The 24,119-nt window shown below is 41.6% G+C and overlaps 1 protein-coding gene across 4 annotated transcripts in view; it reads left to right on the top strand.

The window, feature by feature from the left end:
• Positions 1-24,119, top strand: part of prom1a (prominin 1a) — a 92,382-nt gene that overhangs the window by 17,302 nt on the left and 50,961 nt on the right. For all 4 annotated transcript variants that reach the window (XM_030062357.1, XM_030062359.1, XM_030062355.1 and 1 more), the window contains exons 2-4: positions 15,126-15,184; positions 15,901-15,927; positions 21,226-21,431. In XM_030062357.1, coding sequence (XP_029918217.1) covers positions 15,126-15,184; positions 15,901-15,927; positions 21,226-21,431 — 292 coding nt within the window. The remainder of the gene's footprint in view (positions 1-15,125; positions 15,185-15,900; positions 15,928-21,225; positions 21,432-24,119) is intronic.

The raw sequence follows: 24,119 nt of genomic DNA, 5'->3' as shown, positions 1-24,119 counted from the left end.
ACAAAAGGCTTAGAATGAGGTATAATTCCTGAAATATTCACCATACAACATGAATACCTCTTTTAATTAACTGAAGAGTGCGTGTTAAGTTTCTTGTGGCAGTTTAGTTATCTGAACCACCTAATACGTTTATTATTAGCTCTGCCATTAGGAATGTACAATCTCTCAATTCCATTTAATTCTGCGAACTTTATTGTGGTAACAATGTTGCCAAGGCAGCAAGGTAAAAGATTAACATTGTTAAACACGTGCACATTCAGTTGTGTAAAGTTAAGCCTGATTCTTCCTCCCTATTTACTGGTCCTATGGTAACAGAGTGTTTACCTTGTGCAGAGGTGTGTGGCGCAAAGCCCATGGGACCCCAGCTCAGATAGAAACAGTCAGTCCCCAGCACCCCGTCGCTTATCCTGGCGCCGTGTTTTATTAGAAACATCTCAGCTAAATGTCATGTCACCAGTGTGCTAACATTTGCTGGAAGCCATTAACCAGAACACAGCATCTGTTGTAATTACTGATGCGGTGAAAATAAATGCAATGAAACTCTATTTACTCACCTTTTATGAATGTTTATGACATAAATTCAAAGTACACATCACGGTAAGTAGTCTCAAGCAGATGAAGATAAATGAGGACAGGGCTTGCAAAGGCACACAAAATCATATCATGTCATAAATGTCTAGGTTTTGTGCAATCAGAACTATTTTTTATATTGCAAGTATATTATAAGCATATCAGTGGTTGTTTGCCCAATTATGAACACCAGCTGGAGGTTATAGTTTACTTATTTACCGCTAGATCATTGCATGTAACAAACACAGGGATTATCATCATAGGTTCCCACGAATAGTCTGAATTATTGAAACAGCATTTTGTTCATGATGAGCACCACATTGGGCATTCTGAGTTGTTTGAACTTTGTTAAGCAGCACGTGTGCGCCACAGAAACATGTGCTTTTCATTTCACCGCCCATGTCAACAGATTAGAAAAGCCACACAATTTCTGAAAAATCTTGTGACTGCTTTCTGGTTTCAACTCTTAACTTTTCACTTTTCAGACCACTCATCATAGCCATTGAACCAAAGCTTGTAGCGACTCAAAAACCAACATCCTGTGTGGGTTTTCAGGGGCACTAAAAACACCATTCTTTGTCCCATGTTGCTACGACCTTTCGTTCCAGAGATATAAAAAAATGACATTGGCCGTTATCAAAGGCAAACTCGATCTAGACAGATGGGGCCCAGCTCCTGGAATGTAAAACTCTCGATGCTCTGTTCTCCCCAGTTGGTTGCCATCTACAGTATCCACTTGTTCTGTTTCAGGCTCCTCATCATTTTTTTTCTGCAAACCAAGCAAACTTTTTCTTGTCCATGATTATTTTCAACAAAGTAAACCCCCTTTTGCTTCAGGTTAGCTAGCTTATGCAAATTAGATAGCTGGCAAGTTACTGTCAAACTTTGTGTTGCATAGCAACGAGAATGATGTAATGCTCCTTGCGCCCTTTGAGCTTCCTCTCTGTTGCTTGATGCTCACAGCGGCACTTTGAGCAGGAGAGAAAAGCCTCCTGTCTGATCGCCGCCTCAGGCCACCGACACCTCTGCAAGGTGTCAGAGGATCTCATGGGCCTCGACATGTCTCACCAGCAAAACATCACATGACATACACTGTTATTATTATGGTAATATGCAATATCTTTTTTCTTTTTTTTTTAATTTTGCCGACATCTTTGAAGCTAAATATTTTTGCACTGTAATTCCCTGTGATGCCTTTCTCCTTGCATTTTTCTGTCGAGTTTGAGTTTTTGTAGGTGGCGCTCTTTTCTTTGCCGGTTCGGCCATGGTGGCTGCTGCTGCTCATGCTAACAACCCAGGTCTTATTTATTCAAAAACAAACCAGAAACACACCAGTGCACCAGAGGATGTTTCCCTGGAGAGATCTTCCCAGCTGTTCTGTTGTGCACAGAAAATTGTAAAAGCCTTAATAAACTAGCCCCATACTGTCTCATTGCAGTGGCAATACCAAGTGGCCATTAAGTGCCGTTAAACAGACATTTAATTATATGAGGATGCCGTGAATTTGTTCTTTGACATATTGTGTGCTGAACATTAACACAGAGGTCACCCCAGAGTTAGACACAAAGGTGTGCTGAAAACGGCGCATGCATTTTCAGAAACATGCTGGTTAACATCGGCGTAATGAGCTGAAAACGCCAAGCGCAGCTCCTCGTCTGTATTACTATTTCACAACTCTGGCTGCAGTTAATCCTGAATGTAAATACTCCCCTGTTAGTGTGTGTCCTCAGATAACTTTGTGAGGGAGAATCCACACATTCACCAGCAGTGTCCCTCTGTCCAGGAAAAAAAAAAAAAAAAAAAAAAAATACACAACTCGCTGTCTGCTTTGTTGCACTGTACGCCTTACATGCCGAGTGGAGCTGAACGGGGGGCGCGGTGTGGAAATGCATCTCACGGCTAGGCCATTTTTTTTTTTTTTTTTTTTTAATAAGCCTGTTAGCAACGGGTGTTCTCTCAGACGACTGCTGGGGCTTAGTGGGGGGAATATTAGAGTTTTGTTGATTCGGCTGGCAGCTTTCGGAGCGAGTTGATTGCAATTTTTCTCTCTCTCTCTCTCTCTCTCTCTCTCTCTCTCAGTGCAGTCCATGCGTTTCATCAGCTGCATGGCCATGAGCAAACGCTGTACAAGAAATAACCATGAGAGTATGAAGACACAGTCAATGATATGATATAAACTTTCTCTTTCTGCTTATTTCTCTTCCCCTCGCCTGCTCACTCACTCAATCTATCTATCTATCTATTTATCTATCTATCTCATACATATTTCTCTCCTCACTCAGTATTCAACACTGTATCTCTCTCTTCTCGTGGTCCATCTGTCTCTGTCTCTTGCTGCTTCCAAGCCTTTTCTTCACCAGCCTTTCTTTCTGTCTCATTTTCTGTCCTTGCTAAGTCTTCCTCTTTTACATTTTTGCATTTACATTCCAGGCGTTTAACTGATGCTCTTATGCCGAGCGACTTAAAAAGAGTGTGATGGTAGAATGAGCTTCAGTCCCCCCCCCCATCACCAGCATTACAAGTAACCAACTGTGAGGAGTGCGAATGCCTACAATTATTTTCTCTTTCTCCCTTCTCTCGTTATTCGTCTGCCTGATACATTTCTCCCTGCCCGTGTGGAGCCAGGTTGATGTCTGAACTCAGATGTCCCCCTCCCGTCACTTCAGCGGCAAATCAGCCGTTGTTTTGCTGCAACCTGTCGACTTCCTCTGCTGCTCTCATATCCACTCATCACATGTGTGTTTGCACAGGCACTCACACTGACATTCATTCACACATGCAAACAACATTCTGGCCCCTTATCTAATACTTTTTGGGTGAAATTCTCGTTTCACAGAACAATACCTGTATAGCTGTATTCATCAGGTGGATCCCACTCCATTATTTAGTGTCTCCTCGTCTCCTTGCTCCTCCATCCTCCAGCTCGTGACCCAGGAATCAATCTCTCCCTATGACCATTACCTCAAAACATCTCAATTTCTCTCTGAGGAGGTGAGGAAATTTCTAGCTTTGAGCATGGAAACAAGTACATCGTCGGCACCTCGTAGACAGAGGTCTTTCCGTTTTACTCTTTTTTTTTTTCCACAGAGAATGACATATTCTATGAATTCTCCACCTACTTTGCATGTGGCATTTAGAATCACAGCAGGATCAGCAATGAATGTGAAGCCAGGTGTTCATTTTCTTGTCTCCTGACCTACAGATTACATTTGCGCATGTCATTCCAGGTTTCATGTTTGATAATTGTTTTAAGATTAAGGTGCTCAGACATTTATGTCTTCATAAATTACTATTTTCGATACACGAATTTCAAGTTTTGCTGTGTAATGTTGAGCACAAGAGCTGTCACGACTGCAGGGAACTGAAACAGATGGCTATCAACAAACACAGCCGGTTTCCCTCAATTACTTTTCTTCATCAGTGGAAGAGTTAATACAGAGTAGATTTGGTTGTGTCTAACGCTGTGCGCATTTGCTGCATCCATGCCAGTGTAATAATGTTCAACTGTTCACCCACAATGCTCGTTTCTAAAATGATAGATATTGCATCATGATACAGTTCAATAAAAGAAATTACAGTTAACGCAGATATACAACACACCATCAGTACTTAATGGCACTTTAAAATTACGATGATGGCTTATTTGAAAAATACCTGTTGCTTCAATTCCAAGTCTGTCCTCCCATCTCTTCGTCACTTCCTCTGCTCGCACCTCCCATCATCATGGGTCCAAAAGAAATGAATGGATAAATGAAGGGAATGTCTTGCTCAAGGACACTTTAGCAGACAGGATTTAAGTTATGCAAATGTTTCTTTGAGGCAGAGCTGCTCTGAGGGAAGACATAATAGAGTAAAGGACAATAAATGATTGCATATTATTTTTATTCGCCAATTTGTTAATTGCAAATCTACGGTCATTTGGCTTTACCCCATCAAGGTTTAACTCAGCCAATGAAATTACTTCTGCTTCAGAAAATGTCTGCACATGTCTTTTTATCCCTAATAGATAATATTGATATGACTCTCTAGTTAGTGTGTCCGCAACTAGGAAGTCTTTTTTCTTTGGATTTCCTCTTGATAAAGTTTGAGTTTTGGCAGGTGGCTATCTACCCAGCTCTTCTTGTTTATTCCAGAAAAAGAAAATGCAAAGCTATATTCAAATACGATCTTATTGCAGGCAGGCTGTTGTGCTTTGCTGTCATCAAGTCGAATATAGCAGCAGTAAAAATGTGTCAAGCTGACAATGCAATGAGTTTGTTTTACAGGCTATGATGTCAACTTTCTCTCTGCACTGATATTTGCATTTTAAAAGAATTTAGTAGATGCTGTTATAGTGCAACCGAAGATTAAAGTTCGCCAACAGTGATATTTATAAATGATAGAGACTTTTTTGCTCTCATACGTAGTAGAGAGGTGTAAGGTACAAACAGCCAGGGCCAAAAATGTATTTTCTTTTTTTTTTTTAATATTAAAGGGAAGATCTTTAACCCACCTTCCTCACTGCCACCTACGTCACCTCCTCCCACTCACCTGCCCACCCAGCTGACTCAACGGCAACTGGAGCTTTTATTTTTGTTACATTCATTTTAAAAAAAGGCTCTAATCTCCCTCCAGGGCACAGATATGGGCTTTCTTCAGACTCTGTGTGATGTGATATCCCTGAACCGTTAACATGATGCTGTCTGAGCCTGTGCTACGCCTCGGTTGTCAACGTTGTACGGCATTTACAGAGATCAGTTGTCTCAGCAGATCTGCCACCACAACAGGTAGTCCTGGTGGTTAAGTGGGTTAGGGACTGCCCCATGATCAAAAGTCCCTGGTTAGATTCTACACTGTAAAAAATGCTGTGGCAGAGGGGAAAATTGTACAAAAAAATGTCAACAAATGTGGCTAAAAATCAGGTCAAACAGACATTAAATAAAAAGCAAATAAATTTAAAAAAAAGAACATTAGTGGTCATCTTCTCAGCCCCAAACATGCACAATACAGCAATTGCATACTAATTATCTGTTCACCATTGAAAACCTATGCATTTACAGTGTGGCACCACTCAGTCCAACTCTGTTCGTTGAGTCCTTGCCATTCTACCCTCCTTTTGAGTCACAAACTAATATTTTTAATCAATATGAATATTTAAAAAACATGCTGTATATCTGTATTTATTTCCTTGACGAAACTGATGGACCAGATGGGTACCATTTTGAGCCCTGAGTCCTCCCAATGTGTGTGTACGGCCCTGCGTCAGGGTTAGATATAATTTCTGCAGAATTATACAGCATCTGAATATGCTGCAAGTGAGGTGATCCTTAACACATACTATACATTGTGCAAGCTTCATCGGAGTGAAATAATGACTAAATTATTGCTCATTTTTCTGGGAACCCCTAGGACACCTTGGGGCCCCCAAACCCCATGGGATCCACAGGTCAGACACTTAGGGGAACATGGGATCGGTGCCCACAGCACCCTGTCCCAGTGCACTCAGCTCCATCTTGCTCCGTGTCAAGAAGTGAGTTGAGGATCCTCTCAGCCTCACAGCCTTCAACACCCTCAGCTGCTTTTAAAATGTAATGTAAATGATGCATGGCTGCCATTTTCTATTCCCTTTTCATCCGAGCTGGCACACAGTATGTGATAGGGATGATAGCCTAATGCCATTGTGTATGTTTCACCAACATAGGCGCCTTTCAGCTGCAAATCCTCATAGACAATCAGCGTGCAGATGAACTGGGTGCTTATTGTATTCGGTCTCCAAAGGCATAGGCTTGGACGCTTCACTCAAATCAATTAATCCGTAGCACTAATCGCCTTTTTTTTCCATGGACACCCAGAGGGGCTGCTCGAAGGATTAACAATCACACATCACGGTTTAGTTTGTTGTGTTCATTTTCCTCTTGTATCTTCTTTAGTTAATAAACGTACGATACTGTGTGGGATGTCTCAAATGCTTCCCAAAGTTCGGCGTTTGTTGGTAGTCTTTTGATTCCAGCAAATCACTGCAAATGTATTCTTTTGATATCCAGAGTTGAAACACAATGATTTACACTTTTCATTTCTTTGTTCTCCAAAAGAAATGTGTTCAGGTCTGTGAATGCTCAAATTCACAGTCCGTGGCCTCCAAGTACAAGTCCTTGAAGAAGTGGGTGTGTTTAAATTGAGGGTTTTAAAAGGTTTCTGCTCTGTGTTAGAGTTGGATATGAATGAAAAGGCATATTTTGATCTTGCCTGGAATGTTGTGATTGTGAAATGATTTACAATACAAATAAACCCAACTTTTTCGACATAATTTTTCACCACACTAAAAATACAGTTTGAAACTGGTGAAATGATGCGAATGCTTACAAGGTGCTCATTTTGAATTTAAGCACAGCACCATGAAATATCGTTTTTCAGGCTAGGTGAAACACCTTTCCCTCGTGAACTCCTCTTGAGACTTGGAAATTGCAACACAGGACTGTGTTACAGTTTCAGTTGTGTTTCAAATAAAGTGCCTTCACACCAAGCAGGTCAGCAGTGGTTTATCTAAACTCTGGGGTGTTTATTTCTGTACTTCAGTTTGTTTGGACAGGTAAGAGCAGTGACATTTGAACTCCAGTGTTCAGCAAATACCTGCACGAAAACACATTTCCCAGTCCTCTTCCAAGTGAACTGTGGTGTAGCTTATTAGGAGTGAGGCCATGGTCTGAACCAGCTACAGGAAATAATCTCAAAAAACAAGGTTTCATGAGTAGAGAGAGATGGATGTTGACATGTAATTGCCAGTCACTGCTCATGCTTGGAAAGTCCAGCATAGCAAAATGAACAGCCATTTCTTCAAATGTCATCAAATGGTATGAAGACCAGAGAAGGTAAATTAGGGCAAAGAGAATGGGCAGATTAAAGTTACAGGGTTTGGATTTGTTTTCGCTCCACCTGGGATTACAGATTAGCAAAACTGTCCAGTAAATTTGTGAGAACATGGGACTTCACCTTAGAGGCCTTGGTTCACCTGACAAGGGGCACTGGACAAGTAAAATTTGAAAAAGTGCAAAAGTAAAATTTCTACCATAGTTTGGACCAAAGAAAACAACTAGCAGGTGCAATCGCAGCCCGAATGAGAAAGACGACCTGATGCAGGGCGGCATGTAGTAGCCTGGCGAAGCCCCGTGTTCATGACTGTCGAAACAGCCTCCTTTTCTGTCATCCTGATGCTGAGCGGCAGGACCAAGTCACAGAATTGCTGGCTTCCTCTGGGCCGATGGCTTTCTTCCAGTGAACCTGATGAAAAATTCATCTTGCCAGGTTCGGCTTCATCTTGAGCCCCACTCAAAGCCTCGTTTAGTCCGCTGTAAAAACCCCTGCCTCTGTCTGGTTCGGAGCCGACATGCTGCTGTACCTGTGATACATTTACATTTACATTAGTATCGCTCCTAGATTTACATTTATGATATGTGCATTTTTGCAAAGACTGAGCAATTTATCATGGAAGTGGAGTCCATCAGTGGAGAGTTGTTATTAATATTCAAGATCAGAAACAATATAGTTAGTTTTCAGGGGTCAGAGGCCTAAGTGCCCATGACAGATATACCTGTAGAGTGATTTCCACCAGTGGAGATTCAGCTCCATACAGAGGAGATAGGAGCTCTCGTGGGTGGAAACCAGCAGAACCAACATCAGTGAGCTCCTGTTAATGGAGAGGGATTAGACGCCTCTCACTAGAAACAGCCTGGATCCAGTCCAGCCCTTTCTCCTTGTTTCTCTCTCTCTCTCACCTCTGTCTTTCTTGTTACTTTTCCCTCTTTCATCCTTCTCGTCTCCTCCTCTCTCCTTGCTCCCTCTTTCTCTCCCATCTCTCTTATCCCTCTCCTTTTTTTCATTTTGCTCTGTGTCTCCTGTCTGAGTGGCCCAGCATCATCTCACTCTTTGATTGATTGATTCATTCATTCTTTTGCAAATCTAAGTTTTAATTATATAAAACATCTCTTGGATTATTATTGCGGCTCTGACGGCAGCAGTAATCATATTGATTGAGTTAAACCTCCACAGGTGGAGCCAGATAACCACAGTTTCTCTGACTGTAATGTTAGACTGAAAAAACAACAGGTAAGAGGGGTAGCAGAGCTAATACTATGAAGCCCAGCTCGGTTAAAACAACATAAAAAGACTTTGTTGCCATGCTAAATGATCTTGGTTAGGTAGCCAAGCTGACCCTCCAAGTTCAAGCTAGTCTGCTGACCTTTTTGCCTTTTTTTTTTACATTCACACGCATGCCGCATTCATGCCAAAAGGCAAGGAAGGAAAAGGTCGGAAACATTCCCATCAATACAACTTTCAGGTGTTCATGCCAGTTGGAAGGTAAAGTAAGTGAACAAGAAAGTAAAGTAAGCTAGTGTGACAAATCTATATCAGATGTAATAAGATTAAACTGTTACTGTAACAAAATATTCTCAGGCAGAGTTAGTTTGTTGGTTAAAAAAAAAGCAATAATTCAACTGCTACCATTTTCTATTCGTATATATATAGAGATTTCAGAAAAATATGATATTCTTAGTTGAAAATACAAGTTGGATGTTGACATGAATGCCATTTACAAGTCGGAAGATGGTTCTCGTGGAAAATACCACATGCCGTGAACACAGCGTAGCCAAATGTGTAGCGAGTGGGTGTATTGTAGTCACACTGCCATCTGTGTGTGACAGCAATAACTTGGCAGGTTGGCGTGGGGTCAAATCAAGATCTTCATAATTCCTTTTTTTTTTTTTTTTTCAATTTGTCAAAAGTTAAACCAAAATTTGTTTACAATCAAATGCATTAGAAAGGCAATAAAACACAAAAACAAACTCTATACCTTATTGTATTTCAGCATAAGACTGTAATCAGACTGTAATGCAGCAGAGAATAATCCTCTATACCTTTATCGTTCCCTCGTAGTTCAGTTCAGAACAGACTCTATACCCTATGGGGTTTTTCTCATTGTACAGAATAGTAGGTCAAGGCAAGACATCAAACTTTGCCTTTTAATAATACAAGGGCCATATATGACAATGTTCCCTCTAACTTGGCTCCCCTCACTGAGGTTTAACTCAGCTGATAAGATTATTTCTGCCTCCAGAGATTCATTCTATCCGTCCAATTGTTCATTCATGGATTAATTCATGCATTCCTCCTACTTGCCATCCTTCTCCTCCATGACACATAAAGATTTGATTTCACTGCCAGCTCTCGCATGTCCTCTCTCAGTCTGAACTGGTCAGCTCTGTGGCTGTGGGCTCGGAGGCTGTTTTGGCTGCCTGCCAATGGCCCAGTGCGTGTCTGCAGTGGAGCTAGTGTGGTATACCAGGGAAGTCCGAACGAGTGAGACACACTTCCATCACATGTTAAGCAGCAAGTCAACGCTCTCATTCAGAGCTACTTACAGTAGCTGTGTTCCCACGAAACATTTGAATTAACTGCAAACAAATAAGTAAATACCCCAAAAGATAAAGCAAATTCAAGTGCATTTCCATAACATTTGTTTAGGTGAGTAAAGTGTTTCCTCGTGAGTGTCAAATGATGGCATATCCTACTACATCATCATTATCTGGCCGTTGCTAAGGGCAAACCGCTTGTTTGCTAGCTACATGGCTGTGCGTGGCTTTGCAAAGATGGATTTACTGTTTAATATGGCTGTTCCATTCTTTGCATATGTAAGACAAAGGAATGTCTTGGTTTCTTCATCTGTCCACCTGTAACTGTTGTCACGAGTGTTATTAAATATGACGCACATTTCCTGTATTTATTAATCAAATGTGTTTCCATCACAAATTATTGTAATTCCTTTTTATCAAATAAAAAGCTTGTCCACCTCAAGCGAGCCCTTTTAGTCACCTTTTAGAGATTGTACACATTTTTAGAGACATTTGCAATTTCCATCAAGCATTTTTAATTTGATTTGACAAAATGCGCATAAAAAAGGGTTGTTGGAAATGTGGTTGCTGATGTTATCATATTGACTGTCACAGGGTTTTTCTCTGGCTTTTAAGATTTCTGCACAGGTCTTCTGTTCCCTTACTGCAGTTTCAGTGAATTTGGCTTGCTCTTCATAGTTTGACATATTACAAGAGTGTTTGGGCCTATGAGCTCATTGCACTGTTGCAGAGGTCTTTTGTTTACCATCATGACACAGTTGCGTTCTCCTGGGAGGAAGCAAATTCAAAGCAACAAGGTCAGGGACTTACCTGAAAGTCATACAAATGGCTGTTAGAATGGGAAAGTGATAGCTCAACCAAAGCCTGACCTTAATAGTCTGTTTTTTCTTTTTCTCCTGAAGCCTGGATCATATTACACTTCACCTCCAAATGCACAATGGTTCCTGCCAGCAGTTATTTTAAGGCGGAAGGATCAACCTAGAAGGCAAAATAGGTTGGCAGGGTGATTTATAGTGAGAATAACCTGTAACTGGAAGGTTGAAGGGTCGATCCCCAGCTGTGGCCTTAATTTTCTTTCTTTTCCTAGCACCTTTTCCTTAATTATGACTATCCTATGGCCACATGCATTCATTATGACCATTTAGGGCTGCAATTTCATACCAGACCTGAAAACTGTGCTTCTCCAGTCCTCAAGTGGTTGAATCACACATGTATGGTGAACTGTGGTTTCCTCTCTCATTTGCATGTGAAGTATTTTTGATCTTGATGCAAACTTCCAGGAAAACACATTTATAGCAATGCTTTCACTTCATAGAATAGCGATGTTTCGGCCTGACAACTGTCTTTTCCACAAGCCGGCATCCTGTCGCTACATTGTGCATTTACAGAACGCTAGCAAGTCCCCCTTTTTGTGTTAAATTGATGGCGTATTTAAATTAAAAACTCCTCTGAGCTCTGAGTCAGTTCATTTTTCAAGCCAAACTGTGATACGGACTGAGCCATCGCATATAAAACAAGATGCAAAACCGAACTGTGAAAAGGTCGAACCAATCCACTCGTATCACTGTTTCCTTGTAATTTTGAAGCACAAAGCAAAGGGCTGACACTGTGCATGGAAAATATTTTCTGGGTGCTTTGGTTCAAAAACAGTGCTTGTTCAGAATCAGAATGAGAGGCACCTGCACACCATCATCTAGACAAAAAAAAAAAAAAAAAAAATACCAGGGTAGTGTAAAAGACAAAGCAAGGCTGATTGCGAGGTATCTATTCAGATTCAGATCAAACAATGTACAAGTGCACAGAATCAGAAACTAACTAGCAACCAAGAAAGAACCAAGAAGAAAAAGTAAACAAGAAGAAAAAGGAAGAAAAACAAATGTTTCAGCCCATCAGACCATACTCAACACTTACAGTAAATATACTGACAGGACAGGGCTATTTTAAGTCCAGACATTCATATACTATATCATCACATCAACGTCTCCATTAAGAGTAAAGATCTTTTTTGCCATCTAGGACCCACAGCTACTTTCACTGTACTCATTTGCAGCTGCTGAGGATAAACGCATAATTCCCAATGAAATTACTCCAACATCACGTCTTGTGATAGCGGCAAAATAACTGTAATGGGCACAGGAACACAGGTGGAAAATAATTCACTGTTTCTCACAGGGTTGTTTCATTATTGATAGCTGTGTTGCAAAATGATTAAATTATTCATTGTCCCGACCTGATAATTATGTATGGCGTGTTTGTGACTGAATCAGTATGTCCTGTTTCCTATTTTGTAATCAGTGTCGCAGTGAGGTTTATGACAGGAAGGCTGCTAGTTTGAATCCCTCAACCTGCTGGGTTGAGGGAAAAGTCAGTGAGAAACATGCGTCAAAGTGCTCTCGAGCAAGGCACTTAAATCCTACCTGCCCAAAAGGGGTTGCACCGGGCACCTCCCATTGTGTTTAAGTGTGTTAGTGTGAGGCGGTGTGTTGCAGATAAAAGAGTGTGTGTGCTCAGTGAAATTTCCCTGGATTAATAAATGCTTAAATAAAGGCAAATGAAACTTGACATCCATAAAAGACAGAGGATGAGCGCCGCTCCTCCTAAACAGCCACGATAAGTGGGTGAACCAGAAGCCCGAAGCAACCTCCTATTAGTACAAATCTCACGCTTTGATTAATAGATAATAATTATCGTCTATTTTATGATCAGTTCAAAATTGCTTGTCAACAGTTCCTCCGTAGGATGCCTCCCTTCTTAGGCTGCATTGAAGGAGGAGGAAAACCCCCCATGTGTCTTTTGAATCTTATTTTTGGAAAGCCTCTCCGGCTCTGAGAAGAGTTGCTGTCTCTGTCATCATTACATGACGAGGCACAGCCAGCACGACTCCAGGTGCAACAATAACAGAGAACAGCAACAGATTTGATAGGAGACACATTTGCTTTGATTGTTGTGCGAAGTCTTCATGAGTTTTGATATTTGACTGTTCCTTTAGAGCACACTGTCAGCTTGAATTGGAAAAAAAAAATAGATAAACAAGGATTTGGCTCAGGCAGGCGTATTACAGTTTGCGTGTCTATTACTCAGGTAATTTGTCTTTTATTTGCCCACATGCAGACTAATGCAGTCTTGTCATGTGTCTGTATTGCAGTAATAGTCACTGTGAGGATATGCCTCTTTTCGCAGTATGTCACAATATTCTCTTGCACTCCACTGTCTCACTGCAGTTTCCTCCGAGAATCCAAAAATATGCACACCAGGTGGACTGGAGGCTCGAAATTGCCAATAAATTTGAATGTGAGCAACAATTATGTTTGTCTGTCTTATTGTTTGTCCTGTGATGGACTGGCAAGCTGTCCAGGCTTTTTCCCTGCCTCCTGCGCAGTGCGCACTGGGAAACGCTCCAGCACGCCGTGATTTTGAATAGAAATAAAAGGGTAAAGACAATAAATGAATGAATGGAGGAGGCCATCGGGGGTTCGTCTGAGATCCAGAGGGAGCCAGCCAGTAACATCTCAGGGTTTCATCAGTCACAAAACTAAACCTGAGATGCTGCTTGAAGAATCCTAGAAGGATTTGTCAATCCAATCATGCCGCTTTAATGTCATTGCAAAATTAATTAACAATTAAAAGTGCTCAGTTTAATTCAGCTCAGTTCAATTCCATTCAAATTAATTGTGCCTGAAGAAGTATATAAAAATAAATAGGCAAAACAGCAAAGGGCACAGGAGTCATACATCCCAAATACCGACATCCATACAACACATTAAAAATTAACAGCACTGACCATTTATTTGTATCCTATCATAAATAACTGAACCAGAGTGAAGCCGGTTAATGGCACAGGGAGTGAGAGTTTCTCACCTTGTTAGGCTGGCTCTCCGGTGGTCTAAACCCCCTGTCAAACTGCAGGAACAGGCGAAGCAGGGGAAACTCTGGCACGGCTCTGGCGTTCCTGACAGCCCGCCTGTCAGAGATGTCAGCTACCTGCTTCGGCTTGACACCAGTGACTTCACGTTAACTATTTTCTGCAACTTGCTCCTGATGGCTGAGCGAAAGTTTCCATAGGAACCTTCTGCACTTCTCCTGAGTTAAGCTTCCCCGGAAAAAAAATAACGTCACTCCTTTTTTCGCCTGTTGCAGTGGTGTTCTGGTCAAACGTGGGCATATGGGGCTGCAAGTGATGGCCAGTATATAGAGTGATATCTGTCGCTACTCTCCGAAGTGACAGGACAAGATAGTTCTGTTGCTCTTTCAAAGTGACATCCGCAAGATTCTTGTTTACCTCATTATTAAAGCGCCCTTTGCTGATAAGCAGTCATTGCTTTTGTGTTTTGCACTCAGGACAGCCGCTGGTCGAACACATTGTAATAATACAGACCCTGCAGACTGTGGCTTCTTATATGTCCTCTATTTTCTTCTATTTATGCCAAACAACCTGCTGTTGCTGTTCCCATCACAATAAGGCGCCTCATTTCCTGTGCAGCAGCAGATGACTTTTCCCCGGCAAATGTTAGCCGCTCATAGGTATTGAGAAAAACAAGTGCTAAAGCTTCTATAAAATGTGCAGGTCGAACCCTCATTTTGTTGTATAAATTAATGCTAAACAGTAGCAAAACAGACATTAAGACCTTTGCCACTGATAATGATGATAATGATGATGGCTCAGCCTGAAAAAACATACCTGTAGTTGGCCTTCATTAGTTCTGAACAGTGTGTATATATATATTTATTTTTTTCTGTCCTTGATTTTATCACAGCTCTACTGTCTCTGTGTTACTGTTTCAGTTGTAATAGATGTTGTTTTTACTGTTCTTGTTTTGTTTTTTGTTTTTTTACACTTGTACCACCACCCATTTGCCCTTCATCAGTTCATAATTAAATCTTGAACTTGAATCTTCATTTAAAAGAAATTAGTTGCAGTTTATTACCCTTTAACATATCGCCGGGTGGTCTGACTCTGTGTAGCTCATTACTGAAGGTACAGCAATGCATTTACACTGGCATATCCTGTTCCCATTGGTGTCAGCCATGCTAAAAATGTTTACACTGCTGATGCTCTGTGATGCTTCAGAAATGCAAGATGGTGTCTGTATGTAATTTTAGAGTTGCATTCAATAACAAAACAATAACACAAATCCTCATGTTGTGTTTGCCTTTCCGGTGCTGCTGCAGATCTTGTTGTCAAACTCGCAAAGGACAGGTTCGGAGCCATTCAGACAGAGTATCAAAAGGTAACTGTGTGTGTGTGTGTGTGTGTGTGTGTGTGAAATGCTTGTTTTGCTGTGCCTACTTCTCTGTCGCTTTGAATTATTTTATTATGTTTTTTTTTCTGATTTAGTTATTGAGGATTTAAATAACAGACACAAATGCATTTGGACAACCAAGTTTGCGTCTGTTCTGAAGCAACGTGTTAATCGCTTTTAGAAGCCAAGGGAAGGTCAGCTTTTGTGCTGTCGGCCCAGAAAAAAAAGAAAAAAAACATGATTGCCTCTAGCACAGTCTGTGAATGCAGAGAGAGATATACAATCCATCATTTGTGTTTTTTTGTAACGAACAACCTTCATCACCAAAGACTTTTTTTTCCAGTTATTTGACCTTGTGACCGATGTGACAGTTGACAGACAGTTCATTCTGTATTTTCCCGTCAATTACTGGCCAAAATCCACTGTCATCTAAAACACAATTGGCAGTCAGATACACAGCACACTGCATGAGACCTTATGCACAGGCTTTGCTGTCTATCTGTGTGCAGTGTTACAGTATGCAGCCGCGTGGATATGCATGTCAGGTTGAGTTCTTTAATTTCTTTTTTTTTTTTTGTTGTTGTTGTTGTTCTAATTCATCCACATGTTTTTGTTTTGTGGCTTTGCTCTTTCTTTGACTCTGCGTTGCCTTTGTCTTCTGCATGCCCTCTTCATCCGATCTGCTCTCATCTGGCCTCCCTCAGCCAGAGAACGTAGTGCTGACCCTTCAGGTAAAGTCTGCACTCTGGACTTACGGTCAAACCCATTCCCCTGTCTTTATCCATCACTGTCCTACCTGTCGGGGCTGCACAATTACATAACAGTCATGGTTATTTTGCAATACACTGCGATGTATTATTGCATTTTTGCATCTTACAGTAACATCTTAATTGATTTCAAGCACAGCAGCCATTCTGAATCAAATGTCTCACTTTAATTTTTGATGATTAATTGTGCAGCCCTGCTACTCTCACCCAGCCATCACTATCCACCTCTCAACCACCTAATTTGCTTGGCCACGACTGTAGATCCACTGTCATTTGTGGCATGTTCCTGATTTAGACATTTCCAATTTTATGGAAGAGCAGCAGTGCTGACTGGATCGCAGCGCTACCAAGGCAGTGGTTAGCGCTGCTGGAATGAAATTTAAAGAAGATTTGAGGCACTATTAGGACTTCTTTGCACCGGTCCTGTGGTGCTGGTTATTTTGCAGTATCAGAACCCTTTGTTTTTTTTTTCTATTTAGCTTGCTGAGTGGTTGTGGTCCTGTTAGTGTTGGAGAAGAGCATGGAGGAAAAAAAACTCTTAATGTCAGCAAATGTCATATTGATTTGGGTTCTGTACCAGCACATGTCTATCATACCCTTATCAAACCAAACATGATGGAAAACCGCACCTCACTGTGCCAGTATATGAGTGGCATTGTACACTTATACAGTGGAAAACCTCAGAAAACCTCTAGACTTATTTAAATTCTTGCATGCATATAAATCTGCATAAATTTTGCAGCTGCACATTTAAAAATCCAGTCTGTCCCATTGATTCTCCTGATTGTAATGGCTACACTGAGATGATATTAGTGCAGTTTTATGACAAACCAGTGTAAGCATGTGTAAAAAAACAGTGAATATGAATGAATACTATTCAGACTGACAGATTTGAAGCCGTTGCTTGAAAATGAGCAAGCTCCATGGCAGCTGGTCAGTCATCTAGTTTCCTCCTCAGCAGTGTTTTCCTCTGATATGCACTCAAAAAGCTAGGCTGGCCCACACATACACACACACACACACACACACACACACACACACTTGATCTTTTGTGTGCTGATGCTGGCAGAACTCTCTGTCTGTGCTGCAATTCTCCACACACTGACCTGGACCACTGACATGTGTAGCACTGCCGCAGCCCAGAGAGATCCTCAAAGCAAAAAAATAAATAAATAGATAAATAAAAATCCCATCACCAGAGAGATTCTCATAGATTGTGTTCCCGTAGAGATTCTCTCCAAACACATCGCCTGAGAGATTCTCAAAAATAATATCTCCATACGGATACTGAGAAATGCCATTATCGTCTTGCAAAGAAAATGATGGGTTCTCCAGTCCCTCCAGGAATTTGGGATTTTACAACCACAATAAGTAATGCACACTCAGCCAGCCAGTGCATACAAGAACGTGCAATTTTGCAAGATTGCCACACTTTTCTGCTTGAATCAATCACACTATTTGCATAAAATAGTCCAATCAAATCATACATCAATATACTAAGCCAATTTTGGTCGTCTTACCTTACAACCACAGACTGCAGTGAAACTTTTGAGATGGAGATGTGGAATGACAATAACTGATGAAAGCCATGAAGTCAGTCAGGACTGCGCCCCTGAAGAATAGAAAGATTCCTTCAAAGAAATGAACGAAAATTAGACGATAACTGAATCGTTTTGCAAAATGAAGACGTAAACATCTTCCTCATATCATTTTAAAACAGTTTCCAAAGCTGTTTCAGCACTACAGGTTGTGTTTATCTGTGAAATGAACTAGTTTTTGGCTAGAAAGAGAACTTGCATATATCTCTGCTTAGGACAAACGCTTATTTGAGCTCATCGGGATTGCACAGTCTCCACTGTTATTGGTTAGAAATCATGGAGGGACTGGATTTCACCTACTGCTTCATGGGTGCCAGATTGCCGTGCGGCGACTCATTGGCCACAAGCCAAACAAGTGACAAGCTCCCCAACAGGAACTGAAGCATAAGAATAAATATGAAGGATGAAAAGAACGATTTCATTAATTCATTCACCTTCTACATTTTAAGCATTAATATTGCAGCGAGTGAGCAGCTAGGGATTCAGAGTCTTGCTCGAGGACACGTCTACTGATCAAAGTTTTTAGTTTCTGAATCATATTTCCACCACCTTTTCACCCCCCTCATCCAGTTTGGTCTTTAGTGGAAGGTTGTCTTCTTCTTTTGGGCACTTGCCAAGACAAAACTGTAGTCCAGATACGCAGCCAAAAATAGTCGGAGCTGCAGGCTCTCGAAGAGCGGTGGTGGAGGGAAAAAAAAAAAAAGCTCAAAACATTTTTGACCTTTTTTGTGAAGATTTACCCAATAACAAGCAAAGCCCGGGAGCAGAATGACAATGAAAACGCTCAGATTTGCGCAATGTCCTCAACAGTTGGGTTGACATTGGCTCACAGTCATTTACCCACAAACACACACATACAGACACAATCTTCTCTTTCTCTCCTCTCTCCTCTCTCTTTCTCACTTTCTCTCTCTCTCTGTCTTCCTAACTCCCTCACTGTCTCTTTCTCTGTGTCTCCCTCGCTCTTTCTAGTGACCATGATAATAATGCTGAGGAAATGACATGTTTTCTTTTGCTCATGGCCAGTGGGGGATGACCAATCATCCATTTCTTCCTACATCTTGTAAATTACGTGACTGACACAGCAAGGAGCCTTACTCAGCCAAACACTGTCTTTTGGAAGTTGGATTATGCCCGCCACTGAAGATTTCCAAGTTTGCACGGAGATTTCCGAAGGAACCAGGGAAGAATACTCCTCCCCGACAAGTTCAGAGGGCTTTTTTCCACCCTGCATGTTAAATAGCAAAAGCTGTAGGTCCCCAGAGAAGGCCGGGTCGTTGACTTATGAGGGAGATTAAGATTAGTGCGAATCAGTCAGGGCCAGCTGAGAGAGCAGCTCGTCCATTCAGGAGCAGTGATAGCAGCCCCGCTTTGATCCTTTCATAACGAGAAACCATTGAACATCATTGTGACAAGTTACATACGGTGTGGGAATTACCGATCCCCTATTCAATTTTGCCAATTTCCAAAGCCTGTGCTGAGTGCAGTTTAGATAGGGGGAGATTAAGGGGGAGCGCTGCGGTACATCACAAGGGGAGGTAGCATCGCCACTGAGAACCTGCCACCAGTGGCAATTTAGCTTTCTCAATATATTAGGTGGAATCTGGAAGCAAAGCCTGCAGAATTCATGTTGAGTCACCTTCAGTATTCCTCATTTTCAATCAAAATCATGGATTATCGAGGCTTTGTGGTGAGTGACGTGCAGATTGTGTAACACACTATTCAGCAACAAGGCCAAATCCTAATTCATACAGTGTAATTAAGCTGTCTCAAAGCAAAGTGTTGGTGTTGGTAAATGACAGTCAGCATCCCCCCGCTCGGTTCTGAGTTCAGTGCCTCAGTCCATAAATCTTCATGTTAACTAGCCTCCACCACGTTCCTCTAGCTCTCTGACCTTCCTGGAATCCCGCACTGGAAAAAATCCCCATCTTAACAGGTCATTTAGTGTCATATTCAGTCTTAAAAATCTTGTTTCCGATGCTAATCAGCTTCCTTCAGGAATTTCTTGATACTAGTCAGCTAATCTGCCTTGTGTTGCTTTGTTTCAACATGTTTATAAAATTATCTCATCCCACAGGCAGATTGTTTGACTTTTTTAAAGAAAAACAAGATTTTAACACTGAATTTGACACTAACTGACTTAAGATAGATTTTTTTTTTCCGTTCCCTCACTGTCTCTACCTTATTAACTGCCTAATGTCACCAGCTGTCTGCCCTCTAATCTTACTATTGACTGCACACTGCAGAAAATCTTATTAATGAGTGTAATCTTGTTGAAGACTGTTACTGGGTAAGAATCTTGTATCTCCAAAACATCAACTTTCAGGAGCTAAAAAAGACGAGCATTTTCCTGTTTATACAATGGGTTTTGAAATGTTTTCTTAAGCCCAAGCATCTTCAAACTTTCTCAACCAATTCAGGACCATGTAATCCTTCAATTTAGCTTCAGTTAAGTTAAAACGACCCAATTTACGCAAGTTGCACAAGCTTTTACCTGATGACTGTCTCTCGAAATCGTATTTTTCTTGAATCTTGAAGTGAACAAAATCTGTCGCTGCATGGGGATCATTTTAAGCCTCTAAATTAGTCTTAATTTTCACAAGTGAAACAGGTGAAGTGATTCATGTTGTCATTTTCCTCAAAAAGATTCTCCCAAAGCTTGAACTGTACTGAAACAGGTTTAATTATCTCACCCTGAAGGCTGATTTGCTCACTTGTTTCATGTAAAAAAAACAGGATTTTAGGTCTCAGTACAAGACTACACTTCTTGCTAAGATGGAGAATCTCTGCAGCGCTCTATGTCTGTGTCCTTGTCCAACTCAGCTGAGGCAGGTTTTTCATCAGAAATGCCATCTTTCCCCTTCATTAGAGTGGCTGCTCTCACAGCCTCACTCCCACTGGGAAAACCGAAAACCACAGGGCTGTGTTGTTCTGTCTCTTCTGACTGTTTCCCATCATCCCTCTGTGTTGCCATCCTCACATTGCATTTTGCAGTTTGTATGAAATGTATATACAAGCAACCATGCTTTATTTGACTGATTTGCTGCATCTATCAGATTCTGCTTGCAATGTAGTATCTTGAATCCCACTGATTTTGGAGGAGCCCTATTAGTGTAGCTGCTCGCTTAGGCAGTCGATTATTGAATTGGCTTGTGGTATTTAAGAATTAGAAAGGAAAGCTCCCCCAGCAGTGAATACTTTGTCTGTATTGTTTATCCTCAAATTGTTTTTGGGCTAAGAGTACAGAGAGAGAAAGACAGAGAATTTCCAGCAGTGGGACCCAATGAGTTATTTTTAGATTTGTAGCTCATTTTATCCTCTCCCTCCTTGTCTGTCCTTTCTTCCTCTCCTGTATGCTGTTATTAATCTATCCTTTCTTCTCATCTCCCTCTCTCTCTCTCTCTCTCTCTCCCCTCACTCCTCGCCTCATCTGCTTTCTCTCCTCTCTCCCGATGCAATCCCCTGTCCCCCCTCACCCTCCCCGTCTGATCATCTCCTTCACCTCTTATCCCCTCTTTCGCTCTTCATCTCATTTCTCCGCTCACCTCCTCTCTCCTCTATTTTCCCTGATCCGTTTGTCCCTCGATCTTCATCTCATCTCTCCGTTCACCTCTACCCAACCCTTCCCACCTCCCCTCCTCTCCTCTCTCCCAACCCACCCCAGGCCATCTACTATGAGATAGGCTTCCTAGTATGTGCGGTGCTGGGCCTGCTGTTTACTGTTCTGATGCCCATAGTCGGCCTCTTCTTCTGCATGTGCCGCTGCTGCGACAATTGCGGCGGCGAGATGCACCAACGCCAGAGGAAGAACGCCGATTGCCAGCGCGGCCTGCTGGGAACGCTGCTCTTCTCCACCTCGCTGGTCATCACGTGAGTCTGACAAACACGCAAACACAAAAAAAAAAAAAACTACACACACACACACACATGCATTCATGCAATCATGCAAGGATATTAGCAAGCATGCCCAAGCGTAAGCAGATGTTTATTTGTGGTCACAGATGTGTGCACACATGCGTGTGCGGGCGCAGGCATATGTATACATGCACACATACAAATACATATACACACCTGGGGTTATATGAAGGCTACACACACACACACATTCAGACACACATTCACACACAAACATACATCTCTGGTCAACTTGTAAGTCAAACAGACACACATGCACACTGGTCATCAACCCTGTTCCCCCCATCCCCCATTGCTGCTTGCTATATATAGTAAAGTCCTACTGTAGATATTGTGTGGCAGCAACCTTCATACCCATGTTCAGTCATTGTAGTCCATCTATAGGGAATTTGCACTGAAAGCTGTCATATTTAATATATCTATTGTGAGAAGAAATAATGATGCAGTGTGTGCATTGTGCATTTTTTCAGCGTTAATCAAAATTTTGTAAAACAAAGACTTCTCACTTAATAATCGAGCTTTGCACAGTAACATCTGGTGTTTTTTCGTTTCAGTTTTTCGGCATCTTATTTTGAGATGATGCTCTAATTCTGTGCAAGAATTTCTTCTTCAAATTGCCTGTTTTACACTTCTCCTTGTCTGCCTGTTTTTATGATAATTATAATACCTCCTGCATCTGTCTTCAGGGTTTATTATACCACGCTTCCAGCTCCGTTGTCCCCATTTTACAAGGCATTGAGCTGTCGCTCTCATGCAGTGGGACTCACAGTGAGTGTAGCAGTCGAATACGCCACAATCCCTAGCTCACCAACATTTCAACAATTAGCGACAAGTACAATTCATTGCTTTAACTTTAATCTTGGATTTTAAAGCAAAACTCCTGCCAATTTCAGAGTGGGTCCCCTCCTTCCCTCCATTTTCCATCGTACTGATGACCAAAATCTCTTCCGCTGCTTGACTTCACAGCCACTTAAGTCTTGACAGTATGGTTCTCCGCTACACTGAAGACTCAAACTGTTTTTCAGGTCATCTGGGACTGGTCTGCTGGCTGTCCCAAGAGTTAAAACAAAACACAGTCAAGTAGCATTTTGCAGTACAGGCATGAAATAACCTTCCAGATGATGTTAGACAAGCCAAGACACTGACTTCTTTTAAAACTTAAAACCTTTATGTTCTGAAATGCCTTTTGTGCCATGTAGTGGCACTTGCTGAACAGCCTCTTTTAATTCTACAGACTTAAAAACACTGCAGACCTTTTATTGATCAGAGAGAAATTGAACAGCAAAGCCCTGCTGAAAGCAAAGCCACTGCTTACAACCAAGAAATACTAAAATAAAGCAAGACTTGCAAAACTTGTATCATAGCTGATAAGCTATCAATGTAAAAAAAAAAAAAATTTCAGTGAATCTCTTAATTACACTAACATTGTTCATGTGAGGCATCTATTTCAAGTTGGTCTTGTTGATTTTTTAACATAAAACACTTGTGCGGTGCTCTAGTAGAGAAGGGAGGTGAACCAAGGTGCTGAACCAAGAAACAAGCCAGCATCAAAACTGTTAGAGAAGGTCATGACTTTCTATCATAATTATTTACATCTTTTTACTAACCTATTACATCAAGACAGATACTTGAGGCGCTTTTCAGTTTGATTTTTTTTTGGAGTATTCACTTTAATGAAGAGCCATGCACCCTGACAAGCATGAGGTGAGCAGCTATGTGGTGAGGCAGCTGATGAGATTCTGGTCAGAATCACTCAGTATCATGGGAAATGATGTGAAAATAGGGTTCTGTGGCCTTTTATGAACGTGTTACATCATCTCGCCGTTCTGCATCCCTCTGAAACCTCATCATTTATAAAAGTGGACCACAGGAAACTCAATCCACCCTCTGGTTTGTTTTATGGTCTCGGTGAAGAAGCGGTAGCCGCTGGGTTGATGGCCACAATACAAAAGGTTGGTGAGAGCTGCCTTTGCCTCCGGCGCTAAACAGGAGGAATCCAGGAGTGTACTTAGTTTGATGTTCTTTGACTTTCTGTCTTCGCTGGAACAGAGCCCGGTTATTAGAAATTCCACAGCAATATCCTAGCAGCCTAGACACAAGTGTCTGAGAGCGACCTCGGAGCTCTTATTAAATCTCCCCAGCTACCAGGCGCAGACGCTGCAGCAGTTCTAATGAAGCAATTACAGGCAGGAGAGGGATGAGGACCGAGCCCAGGCCCAGGCTGCTTTTTACCCCCTGAGAGGCTCCAAAAGCTGACAGCCAGGCACAGGGGGGTGACATGTGCTTTCAGGCAAGAAGATGGGGGTGGTATTTATTTTCCAAGAAGTGTTTAGATTGGATTAAAAGGGGTAAAAAGCACCCAGGTATGGGGTGAAAGCAATAAGCTGAAGATAGAGAGAGGAGAGAGTGGATTCACCAAATAGAAAATGATACTGTGGTTACCAGGCCTGGTTTGATGCGGTGACATAGTGCGAGACAACAAGAGGTGACATTCAGTAGTGTAGGACTTAAAACAGACAGTAGACAGTAGACCTTGTATATATCACTTTAAGTACACTTCATCACGGCTGCCTCCTGAAAATCGACATATTCACTTATCTACAAAAGAGTCAGCTAAGAGTCAAGCAGTCCTCTTTTATTGTT

This window comes from Myripristis murdjan, chromosome 10 (genome assembly GCF_902150065.1).
Source record: "Myripristis murdjan chromosome 10, fMyrMur1.1, whole genome shotgun sequence".
NCBI lineage: Eukaryota > Metazoa > Chordata > Actinopteri > Holocentriformes > Holocentridae > Myripristis > Myripristis murdjan.
The sequence above is the reverse complement of the archived record's forward strand: the minus strand, read 5'-3'. Positions and strand labels throughout refer to the sequence as shown.